Source organism: Acinonyx jubatus, chromosome A3, assembly GCF_027475565.1.
Source record: "Acinonyx jubatus isolate Ajub_Pintada_27869175 chromosome A3, VMU_Ajub_asm_v1.0, whole genome shotgun sequence".
Classification (NCBI taxonomy): Eukaryota; Metazoa; Chordata; class Mammalia; order Carnivora; family Felidae; genus Acinonyx; species Acinonyx jubatus.
In genome coordinates, this window is record NC_069388.1 from 71,797,845 (window position 1) to 71,811,181 (window position 13,337).

At 44.6% G+C, this 13,337-nt stretch overlaps 1 protein-coding gene across 4 annotated transcripts in view; it reads left to right on the forward strand.

Annotated features, from left to right (window-relative positions):
* The window catches only part of SPTBN1 (spectrin beta, non-erythrocytic 1), a 198,318-nt gene that overhangs the window by 123,256 nt on the left and 61,725 nt on the right, over positions 1 to 13,337 (forward strand). For all 4 annotated transcript variants that reach the window (XM_027072443.2, XM_015074694.3, XM_053200601.1 and 1 more), the window contains 2 exons: positions 2,192 to 2,343; positions 12,783 to 12,956. In XM_027072443.2, coding sequence (XP_026928244.1) covers positions 2,192 to 2,343; positions 12,783 to 12,956 — 326 coding nt within the window. The remainder of the gene's footprint in view (positions 1 to 2,191; positions 2,344 to 12,782; positions 12,957 to 13,337) is intronic.

Below are 13,337 nucleotides of genomic sequence, written 5' to 3' on the forward strand. Positions count from 1 at the left end.
ATCTGCAACTGTGCCCCTTACTACCGTTTTCTTGTTCCCCCAATCCTGCCCTTTCTGATCCTTTCTTTTGGGTTGGGTTTTGTCCCTTAAAAAGGCCCTCTTTTCTGCTGGACGGACTGTTCCTTTAGGGAAAGGCTGGGCAGGGAGGAGCTGCTCATTGCAGCAGGTGGCCAGCCGCCTCACCTGCCAGGCTGGCAGCAATACAGGCTTGTCCTGTGTTGTCTCTGCCTGGCCCCCTTCCTGTGGAGGGATGGCTGGAGGCCTCAGCAAAGCCTTCCAGGCAGACTCCCAGGATATTCCAGCCAGGCCGGGAACCCAGTATCTCCAGGCCACCAGATACATGCCCTTGTCCACAAGGGTGGCTTTTTAGTTGTCACCAAGTGGTGGCGAAATACATAAAAATTATTGGGGTCTGCTCCCTTTTTTGTAGATTAATGCATAGACGTCTTGGTGGGTTAGGGCTTACACTGGAAGGAGTAGATCTTGGGTCCTTTTGACGCAAATTTATGCTACAGAACCAGAAGTGGGGTGAGTAACTGGCAAAAGGGTATCTCTATAGAAAACAGTCAGTGAATATGAATGTGTACAGGGCATGTTATGTGGATCTCTGTTGAAGGTTTCAACAGCCTGTTGGGCTGATATGTCTAGAGTTTTAGGCTTTGAATTGGACAAAACTTGGTCACTGAGGCTTGAAAAACTTAGTGTTGTTTCCTAGATGACTTGGATGTACTACTACTACACTTTAGACCATAAACTAGCAGTTGCCTTTTTTTTTTTTAACGTTTATTATTTTCAGAGAGAGAGAATGTATGTGTACTCATGAGTAGGGGGAGGAGCAAAGAGAGAGGGAGAGGCAGAATCCCAAGAGAGGGAGAATCCCAAGCAGGCCCTGTGTCATAAACACAGAACCCGTTGTGGGGCTCCATCCCAGGAACCATGAGATCATAACCTGAGCGGAAATCAAGAATTGGATACTCAACTGACTGAGCCACTCAGGTGCCCCTAGCGGTTGCCTTTTCAACTAATGGTTGTAGTTTGGAGATTACAGCTGTCCACTCCTCTTATAGAAGGGGGCACTGAACACAGTATCTCAGCACATTTTTGGTGAAACCTTGGGCCCAGGCCCTGCTCTCCCAGTGCCTGGCCAGATCTCTTTGTACCTTACCACATTGACGGCCATTTTCTCTGTTGTTCATGGGTGTGTGATTTAGCAGGTGAGAGGGTCATTGCAGATCAAGGTCATGAGTGAATTTGTCTTCTTTTTTTTTTTTTTTTTTTTTTTTTTTAAGTTTATTTTGATTTTAAGAGTGAGAGAGCATTTGAGGCACCTGGGTGGCTCAGTCAGTTGAGTATCCGACTTCGGCTCAGGTCATGATCTCACAGCTCGTGAGTTTGAGCCCCTTGTCAGACTCTGTGCTGACAGCTCGGAGCCTGGAGCCTGCTTCAGATTCTGTGCCTCCCTCCCTCTCTGCCCCAACCCACTCACATTCTGTCTCTGTCTCTCTCAAAAATAAATAAACATTAAAAAAATTTTTTAAAAAAGTGAGAGAGCATGAGTGGGGAAGGGGCAGAGAGAGAGGAAGAGAATGGATCCCCAGCAAGCTCCATGCTGTCAGCCTGGAGCCCAATGCAGGGCTCTATCCCGTGAACTGTGAGATCATGGCCTGAGCCGAAACCAAGATTCGGACGCTTAACCGACTAAGCCACCCAGGCACCCCGTATCTTCTGATCCTTTGTATATGAGAGAAGCAATTTCTTGCTTTAGCTTTTTTACCCCATGTCCCCCCCTGTACTGTGTGCTTCCCTAATACTCACGTTTTGAAGGAACAATAGTAGTTGTAACATACACATTAGAAACTTTACCAAATGTTATGCTACGGGGCAGGGCTGCACAGGACCCCACTGTGATCTGCTGTATCCTCTTGACTCTTCAACAGAGATGAGAGAAAATGAAATGAATGAGAGCAAGAATATTCTGCTGGTGGTACATGTAGGGGCTCAGATGTTCAAGGATTGTATGATTCTTACATTCCTCAAGCGTTTATTATGCTTCAGAGAAGCTAAGTAGCAGTTTCAGTTAGAGTTGAGTTTTCCTGTTCTTCCTTTGGCTGGGCTCTTGTGACCCTGCTAGCACAAAGCTGCTGTTGCCATGCTGTGATTGATGGTAAAAAGAGCTCTCTTCTGCTTGCAGATGAGCGTGAAGCTGTGCAGAAGAAGACCTTCACCAAGTGGGTCAATTCCCACCTCGCCCGGGTGTCCTGCCGGATCACAGACCTGTACACTGACCTTCGAGATGGACGGATGCTCATCAAGCTACTGGAAGTTCTCTCTGGAGAGAGGCTGGTAAGTGGGAATGTTATTAAGTAACTTTGCATCATAGGCCGGAAAATGTTTTTGAAAAATCAAGTGTGGACTTGTGTTTTCTGATGAATTTTGCAGTTAATGACTAATATTTTTGAGAACGAGAATCTGGATAGGTGAGATGAGTATGTTGGGAAAAGCTCCTGTGTACCATTGTGAGTCTGGGTGATATTCTTGAACTGTAATAAAGCAGCCTCCTTCTGGTAATTTGTGAGGTTACTACCCTTGGTCTGAAAGATCTTGGCTGGTGTCCCCTGTTAAACTGGGCACAGCACTGGAAATGGAAGGGCCAGACGTAGGCACTGGCTCCAGGATGAATCTGTATCCCACAAGATCATGGAATAATTTTAAATCTGTTTCTTATTGATTCTCTGGAAAATCTGAGCTGCTGTTACAAGGTGGCAGGAATTGAATTCAGTAGTCTTTGATGTTTTTTGCTTTCTTCCCTGCATACTTCATACTTTGGGGGTGGAAGGAGAGGCTGGTGTTTTGTCATCTTGGAAACTCAGCTTCTGATGAATTCACTGTGCCTTTTTGGGCAGGGGAATTGTCAGCCTACAGTGAAAATTCTCTTCCCATTTTGTTTCTCAGAGCTACTCTGGCTTTCTGTGATGTGACTTTTGTTTATGAACCATAAACCAGTCACTGTAACTGACCCAACAGGTTTTGTCTCGCCTTGGTTTGAAAATAGATGCTATATTGTACCAGAACACATGTAGTTCCATAGGTGGTGGTGGGACAGAGCCAAAAACTGACGCCCAGGGATAGAGTCCCACATCTGTAGTGACATCACCAGGAAAATATGATGCTGGTGGTTGGCAGGGCTGCCAGAAAGCCTTATTTTTAACTTGAGCTCCACCCTGTAACTTGACAGCCACATGGGTCTGTATGCAGACCGACCCACACACCTCTGACCACAGGCAAGGGGCTAAGGTTGTACCTTGCTCTATTATTAGCCTGCCAACAGAATTGCCTCTTGAGCCTGGGTGAAGGCACAGAGTTTTCTCTCTCGCATTCCTACGTTCAAGAACAGAGCCCTTTAAAAGATAGTGAGGCAAGCCCTATCTCATCTGTAGTGAGTTTTGTCTGTGTGCTTTGTTCCCCAAGATGCAGGTCTTGTTACCTCATCTTTGAGAGTTTGTGGGTCAAGCTAAACTAGAGAACTAAACTCAAGCTAAACTTGAGCTTCTGTTCCAGCCCATGATGGCTGCCTCACAAGTGGTATATAGGGTAGGAGTTGGGGCAGTTGGGCTCATGTGGAGGGGATGTAAGACCCCTCATTTATTGCATTTTGATTTTTTTTTATTATTTTTTTTAATGTTTATTTTTGAGAGAGAGAGAGAGAGAGAGAGTGAGCCAGGGAGGGGCAGAGAGAGGGAGACACTGAATCTGAAGCAGGCTCCACGTTCTGAGCTGTCAGCACAGAGCCTGATGCGGGGCTTGAACTCACTGTGAGATCATGACCTGAGTGGAAATTGGATGCTTAACTGAGCCTCCCAGGTGCCCCTTGACTTGTTTTTTGAAGTGAGCCTGTGTGAGAACCTAGGATAGAATTACCATGATATGCACCTTTAAATATAGTTTTTGGTTTTGGTTTTGTTTTTCCTGTTTATTTTTTTGTTCATTTTTTGAATTTATTTTTTTAAGTAGGCTCCATGCCCTATGTGGGGCTTGAACTCACAACCCTGAGATCAAGAATTGAGTGCTCTACTGATTGAGCCAGCCAGGCACCCCCTCCCCTTTTTTAAAATTTTATTAAGTGATCTCTACACTCAACATGGGGCTTAAAGTCACGATCCCAAGATCAAGAGTTGCATGTTCTGACTGAGCCAGCCAGGCACTCCTAAATTTCACTTTTGTAACCAGACATTTCCCCCTACTTCTCAGACTTTTTTTCCCCCTTCTTCAATGTTTAACTTAGTATGATTATTTTATTTTATTTCATTTTATTTTATTTTTTATTTTTTGGAATGTTGTTTGGAAAGGAGCTAAAAAATCATTAAAGGTCATATGGATGAAAATTAACTTGAACTTTTATTTTGGTTCCAGTAGGGTCGAGTCTTCCAGGCTCTAGGGAGCAAAGTATTCACCTTTGAAGGTCCATGGTTCTTTAATACCAAGAAGATCGTGTCCTTGATAATGTCCACATAATAAATGGGATCAGTCCCATTACCATTTATTCTGAACAGGGCAACAAAAACTTTACTAGGAAAAAAGAAAGCAACCAGCAGAGCATAATTCTTAGTTATGTGTGGGTCCCACTCCTCTCTTTATTTGCTGTTAGCAATACTTTTTTTCTTCTTCTTTTTCTTTTTCTTCTTCCATTATTCTTTTTCTTTTTCTTGCAGTCATCCAGAGGCCTAGGAGAGTAGGAATGGGGAAAAACAGAAAATGGGAGCCATTTCCAACCTCTTAGGCAGTCAGTGCTAGAAATGGTGTTTAGCAATGACATACCCCTTTGTGAAGCCCCAAGTGCCTCGAGTTCTTTCATTATCTGTTCCTCACAGCCAACCCTGATTATAGGTTGGGCAGTCTGATTAATCTTCTTACTCCAAAAATAAGGGTACCATAGATAGAGTGAGCTAAGACTCTTGTTCATTCGAACTGAGACTTTTTAGCCTGTTTGGCCCCATGGTTTATTTGTTTCATGGAACTTTCTGGACGGGACGCAAACTACTCTCTGCTCTTGGCCGCGGAGGCTGCCAGGGACTCAAGTTAGAGACCCTCCCTGCAGCAGACGACCTCTCTGAGGTCTGGCCCCAAAGAATCCTTGCATATTCAGAGTACAGAACTAATGAGTTGTGGTTAGAGCTTCCAGGCTTGGGTAAATTCTTGTCCACAGCTAAATGTGTATGGTCAGATAGCATTTAGTGAGCTCTGGGCTTTCTGCGCCAGTGGTCCCAAACCCTGGGTAACATTTTTGCCCTCTGTCTGGGCCTATATCTCAGTCAGCATTTTAGCCCCAGCCTTACCATCAGGTTGACGGTGAGTAACAGATGAATATAGGAGGAACTAGAGTATTTAAATGTAATAGATCTATGGAGCCAGTTCATCCTTCTTTACAAAGGAGAAAGTTTGATTTTTATTGAGTAAAGTTCAGAGAAACAACAGCTCCAGATAATTCTTACCCTAACCCCATCCTGCATTTTGACTCAATAAAATTTGAGTTACATTTGAGCAAGTATCACTCAGACATTCGGGTTATCGAGGCACTTGACTCTGCTGTATTGGGAGCGTCAAGAGAGCAGAAGTCCCTTTCTTTGGTCAAGGCTTGGACAGAATCCATGTCTGGAAATGTCCCTTTGTTTGCCTTAAATATGTCAGCCTGTGGAGCATTGAGGAAACTTTGAGACTGAACTAGGAAGCTTCTCTTACTTGGGTGGGATTGGGTTGATGACAAAGAAAACCATTTTTTTCCTCAATATCTTACTCTGAAATTACAGTGGCTTGTAGCTCTTCATAAAGGCGTTGCTTTAAAATTCCCTTAAAAATACAGACCCACCCTTAACTTTAACATCACCTGAGCACATAAATGCTGTGAGCACAGAAGCTGTGCCAGTCATTCTGTCAGTGGTCCCAGATCTTAGGGCCTCAGGAGTAATGCTGTCAGGCTTGGACTTTGATGAAGTGGGGCCCACGGGTCATAACCCAGGGTTGAAGCTTGCCTGTGCCTGCCCCCTTTCCTCCATGGGCCTCAGCAGTGAGGGATGGTTCTAAGTAAGACTGCCAGCTTTCTGCCCGGTTCCTGCCACACAGGGCACTCACCTCTGACCCAGAGAGGACAAGGTTTTCTGAACACCTCTGCCTGCCATTTCCAATAGCAGATATCACTGGTTTTTGCTTGCCTGTTGTTTTCCTGATATTCGGTCTTCTTACTCTGTTAATCAGTGTCAAAGAAGAGAAAGCAACAACAACAAAAAGGATTTTTTTTTCTTTGCCACCGTTAACTCCAGAACAGGCTGAGCTAGGTGAGGAAGATAGATTTACCACGAGATTTGTTAAGCCTTAAATCCCACATTGAACTGCTCTGAGTGAGTTTTGCATAAAGCCTTTGTTAGGAGAGCCATACTGGCATGTATTGTTGAAATGGGATTTTGTGGACTGGCCACAGAACCTACCTGTTGTTTGTAATATTGTTTGTTTGGGAGTATTTGCTTTTGTTCTAAATATGGCCACAGAAGAAAGCACCATTAAGTTGCAGTCTAAATTGCACAAATGCAAAGAGCAAATTAATAGTAATAGGTACATATGATCAAGTACCAAGTGAATGGTCCCAGAGTCCTAGAGTTCAGAAGGGGAAACCAGCCTTTTGGATGGCTTATCAAGAAGCCATAGCAAGTGGGTGGGGTTTCATCGGGATCCAGGAGGACGGGTTTAGGTTTAGATGGCCCGAGGAGATAAGGGTCAGATGTCTGCTGTGAGGGAGAGTGAAGGAGCAAGTTTGGCAGTGGGCATTAGGAAGGAACTGGTGTAGGAAAGTATCCTGGCTAAATTGGGGGTTGTTTTTGGAAAGAGTGATGATGGTAACTTGAGGGTCTGTTGCTTTTAGTTTGTACTGTCACATGCATGATCTCACTGAGTTCTCACAGTCTAATGAAGTGGACAGTTAGGCTTTATGAAAGAAATAGGCAGAGGTGACCAGGATCTTGCCCAAGGCCAGTATCACTAGTAAGTAACAGAACGTGGACTCCAGTCCATTCTCCTGTTTATATTGGTGCCTTCCTTTCCCTCTGAGCCCTGCTAAAGGGAAATGTTCACTGGGAGAGGGCCCAGCCAGTGAGGAGCCAAGCAGGACCTAATGGAACACAGTGTGTTGTTTCTTGATTGATTTTAATTGGACGAGAATCATCTATACTCTTATTAAAGCTAACACTTGACTGGGGACTTAGGGTGAAGTGAGTTGGGCTGTGTATTGTATTAGAGGAGACTGGAATAAATGCTTCCCATCCCACCATCTATATTAAGTAGAGCCTTTTGCGTGTGATGGAACCATTTGTGATTAAAAGAAAGACGGGCACCTGGGTAGCCCAGTCGGTTGGACGTCCGACTCTGGATTTTGGCTCAGGTCATGATCTCACAGTCATAGGATCAAACCCGCATCAAGGCCCTGTGCTGAGCATGGAACCTGCTTGGGAGGATTCTCTCTCCCTCTCTTTCTTCGCCTCTCCCCCACTTAGACTCTCTCTCTCAAAGAAGTAAACATTAAAAAAAAAAAAAAGGCAAAGACATAAGTGTCAGTCACAGTGGTAGGTGGAGACCAGTTAGTGTGTTTTCTCCATTTCCTCTTCAACTGAACAAGAGACCAGGAGGCATGTTAGTAAGCCTTGCAACCTCTAACATATACATTGTGTTTTATAGCTGGAAGTTCATCCCTTCATACTAAGAAAAAGCAACCGGCCAGGCCATCCAGCTAGTGTGTGGCAGATAGAGGCCTAGAGTCTGCTTCTTCCACTTCCCAGGGCTGGTTCTCTGGTCACACTGCAACCCTTGGAGAGCTGTTGCTCCAGGTGGCTTCAAGGTGACTTTGGAAACCCATGGAAAGTATCTGAGGAAGTAGGGGTTACCAGGGTGGAACAGCATGGCCCAGCTCCCAGGGGGCATCCCAAACACCCTGCCAGAAACCCTCCCTTATGTTTTCCTCTTTTATTCAAGGAGGCAAAATTAGCTCTAGGAAACATTTGTTTTCTCTTTTCTATCTCTAGACTCTGACAAAAACGCTGCCATTGTGATTATTCTGTAGTTCTGCAAATCCTGATGCCCTGCAGGGTATAATAGATTCAAACTCAAGGACGGGCAGACAGTGGAGGCAGAGTGGTGGCCTGGACACCATCCAGCTCCTTTGTTCTTTAAAGGCATTGGGTCCACTCAGGCAGATTTGCCCAAGGCCATACCGCTTCTCAGAGGCAGAGCTTGGATTAAGTTGCTCTAATAAGCAATTAGAATTGTGTTGTCAGATGCTAGAGGTGGTTCTTTAGCCCTATAATTTCTACTCCTTACTTGGAGTCTGAAAAAAGAAGGGTCTGGGGTGAAATGTAGGATGGAGCTGTGGTTGAAGATTTGGGACTAGAAGGGACCTTGGGAAGGGAAACAGGAAAAGTGCCTGCAAAATACAGGAACATGGGCCTTGTGGGAGGAGCAGGAAAACTTATTTTTTAAAGTTTACTTATTTTTGAGAGAGAGTGGGAGGGAGGGAGGGGGAGAGAGAGAGAGAGAGAGAAAGAGAAAGAGAGTAAGAATGCGTGGGGGAGGGGCAGAGAGAGAGGAGACCAGAGAATCCCAAGCATGCTCCACACTGCCAGCGCAGAGCCTGATGCGGGACTCGAAATCATGAACAACGAGATCTTGACCTGAGCCGAAATCAAGAGTTGGATGCTTAACCGGCTAAGCCACCCAGGCGCCCACCTTGTTAAAATGATTTCCAGGAGGATCCATAAAAATAGGCATTTCCTCAGAGGAACCTTCTCCCCACCCCCCCACTCCCTACCCCCCCACCCCCCACCCCTGCTGCCGCCACCACCACCACTTGTTTCTGAGTCACATATGGGTCTGGTATTGATCCTTGTCTCCACATTAATGGCATTTCAGACTTCCCCATCAGAAATGACCTACAGAACAGAAATGCACATGTTGTTGTGGGAACACACCAATGCCACACTAGAAATTTGACAATAATTAATGGAGGCAAGACAGGGAGCACTCCATTTCTTGGCACAATCAGCCACTCTTGGGGCGTGGCTTTAAGAAAGTGTTTATTACTGAGAAATGCACCCTTCCCCCTAGTTCCATTGTGTTCAGTTTTCTCCATTGTTATCTCTTTTTTCCTTTTAAGAGGATGAAAGTTTAGTGATATAAAAATAGCTCTTAAAAAAATGAAAACTATCTGCTAGATGGGAACTGAGTCTATTTCCTTTCGTGTGGAAATGTGCACTGCTCTTGGTTCTCAGTGTAGCATGAAGACCATGAGCTTTGGAATCCTTACCGGCCACAAAGGGACTAGCCACATGGATTACTCCATCTCTCTAAACTAGCGTGTTCTCATCCATAAGATGGTAATTATTATTCAGTGTTACTGTGAGGATTAAATGCAATAACAGTTATTAACCACCTAACAGAGGTTAACATAGTAGGTCTATCAGTGGCCACCAAGAATTTTTAAATCTTGGGGGCTTTGCAGTTGTTTTGTTTTGTTTTGTTTGTTTTTGTGGGTTTTTTTTATATATTTGAGAGAGAGACACAGAGAGCGAGGAGGGGAGGGACAGAGAGATGGAGACAAAATCTGAAGCAGGCTGTAGGCTATGAGCTGTCAGCGCAGAGCCTGACGCAGGGCTTGAACTCATAAACCTCGAGATCATGACCTGAGCCAAAGTCAGACACTAAACCAACTGAGCCACCTAGGTGCCCCTAAGGGGGCTTTGCAGTTTTAATGACCAATGTGTTTCACTGTATAGCTCTGTGAGGTCATTAATATTTCTTAAAATTAGTTTCCTGTAGTCATTTATAAACGTGCCCAATATTATGCCTGAAAATATTTTATAGCCCCTCTGTGAAGCACACAGAACACGAGACTTGAAAACCAGGATACTTGAGTTTTAGTCTTGATCCTTACTCTCCCTTGTATCGTGCCACCATCCTTTAACTTCACCATGTCTTGTTTATTACTCTTTTGGTTGAGAAGGAGTTTAACAAGTGCCACCAAAGATGAGTGAGCTTCCACTGAGATGAAATGTGGGAAAGCGTTGGAGAAACGGAAAGGTGGTAGAGTGATAATTTTTACTATATGGTAGTTAGCTGAGTTTGAATTAGCAGCTATAGAGCAGTAATAATATTTATTTAGTTTTCTTTTTTTAATGTTTATTTTTGAGAGTGGGGGAAGAAGGGGGTGGGACAGAGGACTGGAAGCAGGTCTGTGCTGACAGCAGTGAGCCTGATGTGGGGTTTGAACTCACAAACCAAGAGATCATGACCTGAGCCAAAGTCGGACGCTCAATTGACTGAGCCACCCAGGCGCCCCTACAGTAATAATATTTAAAATGTCTCTGTAAATCATGTTTCTTAGACTTGTTTTCTAATAAACTTTGAACTACAGAGTCCTCACTATTGCAGAAGCCCCAAGTGTTGAGGTTTGGATATTTTCATGTCCTTTCCCCTTTGTCAAGACACCAACCAGTCAGTTTTCCCTACCACTTTTTCTTTTCATTCCAGTCCAGAATTTAATTTTGGGCGTCAAGATTAGAAGAGTGTTATTATCATCACTGTTTAGAGGCACATTTTCTTCCGGTTTTAAACTTGCCTTTCAAAAATTGAAGTATGTTAACTTTTCAACTTTTCAGGCTCTTAGTGGGCAAGTTCTGTCTAGACCCTAAAAATTTGCTGCTGTCTCCAGAGAGGTGTGTTGTACCTAAACACAGAGAGAGGGGAGAGTCTTCCCCCTTTTGTTTTAAGTAGAATTGTTGGGAGGAAGATACTTAAGGTGCCCTTTGCTGGTAATGAGACATTTTGTGTGTTTGAGAACGCTATAGTGATTAGATTACCATTTCATTTATGTAGCGGCCCTTTGAGATAATTATTGGTATTCTGATCAATTTATGGGTAAACAGTTGAGAAGTGAGGCTCTTATTTGCCAGAAAATGGGGAAATTGTAGCTTGAACATAGGTATTTCAACATTACAGTTGTTATCTTCTATACTCAACTGTCCAACAAAAACTTACCGCAGAGGGCTGGTTTGCTCGTGTCTGATGATTTAAAAGAGAAGAGGCCATGAGCAGTAGGGAAATTTTAGGGAAAGGGAAACTCCACCCCCGCCTTGGTTTGATTTGGGGAGAATTGCAAAAAAGAGGGTTGGTTCCTAAAGTTTTCCCTTTTTTTTTTTTCTTTTTCCTGGGTTTTGGAAGTTCATAAGGTTTGTTTATTTTTTAACCATTTGAAGGAGTCTGACCATTTTACCTGAAGAGGTTTGTCTGAATTTTTTCTTCTAGTTCCTTCCTTTGTCTCATGCCCTGGTGTTTCCAATGGCTGGTGCTTTTCAGGGACTTAAGTTGCATCTGGGTCTCTAGTGAACCATCCATAGCTCATCTGGCATGGCCAGTCACATCCACATGGGGTCCCTGCGAGGTGGCATTAGACTTGATCAACCTGTTGGGAAGTGAACCTTTATCACCATTCTCCCCCACTCACACTTTGTATATACATTCATGTGGAAAGGAGCACAGGTTCCACTGAGATTTTATAGAGAGAGAATAGAGGCTTGGAAGGCCTTGTGTGTTTGCGATTGAGTTTTTTAAAATAAAGTCTGAAAGAACAGTGGTTATACCTGATGGAGCCTGGGAAGATACCAACAGCCCCCCAGTCTACTCCTACCCCATCTCTTTAGCTCCTTCTGATTCCATCCACACTGTTCCTCTCACCCTCAGTTAGGAAATGACCTCTTCTGTCCCCTTTGAGGCATACTTGGGAGACTGTACTGCACTTAGTAGAATGGTCCTGTCCTCATTGCTCTGCAGGCCACTTTGGGACTGAAACAGCATGCATCAGCGGACCCAGGTCTTACTAGTCAGGTGCACAGTCATTGAAAAGAGATGAGAGGGAGAGGCCTCAGGACGTGAAAGGAAGTGTCAGTCTGAGGTGCTGCCTGTGCTAGAGGGGGCTGTGCTGGGAAATAGAAAGGAGGGGAGGGACGGAGCCAGGCGGTGGAGGCATGAGCTTGCTCTAGACCCCATAGAGGACAGAGGCGCACAGAGAATTTCCTGTATGTGTGCCTTTGTCTTTTGTTTTACTTATTTAAAATGTTCACCTCCCCAGGGCCTCTTGGATTAGATATAACTGAGTAAAAAAAGAGACATTGAGGTATTCACATTAAACTACTCACTCGTTTTCTTTTCCTTTATCCTCAGGGGGTCACACCCTTTTTCTCAGCCCTTTGCATCACTCTCACAAAACTGCCACTTGGAAATTCTCATTTGGTGGTGTATCCCCTTTTCATTTTGAGCCAGCCTTAGGAAACAGCCCAAACCTGCAGGTAGCAAACCTACTTTTACATTTAAAGCAGTCAGAAAAATCATCGAGTGTTTTGCCCTGCATCTGCAGAAAACTGTGTGGGTGGCAGCAGTAGCTCTGAAATCCTTGATGGAAATGGGGTTCCTTTCTCTCTAACCTTCCAGCTTCTTTGCTCATTTGTAAATTGTGTCACTTGCATAATTAAACCTCTGAAGAGTGATCACCATCCGTTAAGTAAACTTCTCTCTCATAAGGATGTTAGGTAGATACTGTCCTTGTACTGAGTATACATGTTTTTAATGTTTTGGTTTGGGTAGAAGAGTGCTGTATGAGCAGGCATGTGTGAACTCTGGGCAGTAGCTCTGAGCTGAGCCTGTCTCTGCCCCATTACATGATCTGTTTCTATTTTCTGCTCTCCTGTTTCTAGCCTAAACCCACCAAGGGACGAATGCGTATCCACTGTCTGGAGAATGTGGACAAGGCCCTTCAGTTCCTGAAGGAGCAGAGAGTCCATCTTGAGAACATGGGGTCCCATGACATTGTGGATGGGAACCACCGGCTGACCCTCGGCCTCATCTGGACCATCATCCTGCGCTTCCAGGTAAGGGCTTGGCCCCCAAGGTTCTGCCTTCTCCCTGGCTAGGAGCATCCTTGTGGAAATGGCATCCCCAAGTCAGGTGTGCGGAGCGCTGGGTCCCATTTAGCCACCCATAGGCACATTGCAGCTACCACATCCTCCCTCAGTCTTGCTAGCCCCTGAAAGTCTTGGTTCTCTTGTCAGATAAGGGAGTTTCTGGGCTACATCCCCACCCATCGTTTCACTGGTACCTCCTCTAAATGTCTGGTGTCTGCCACTAGTCTTTCAGGAGCAATGATAAGAAGGATGTGGTTGATGCTGGGATACTGGTAGTAGACTATCTGAACTTCACCAGATTGTAGCACGTGTCATGGAATATATTCAGGAGAAGTTGTTTAGGATTAT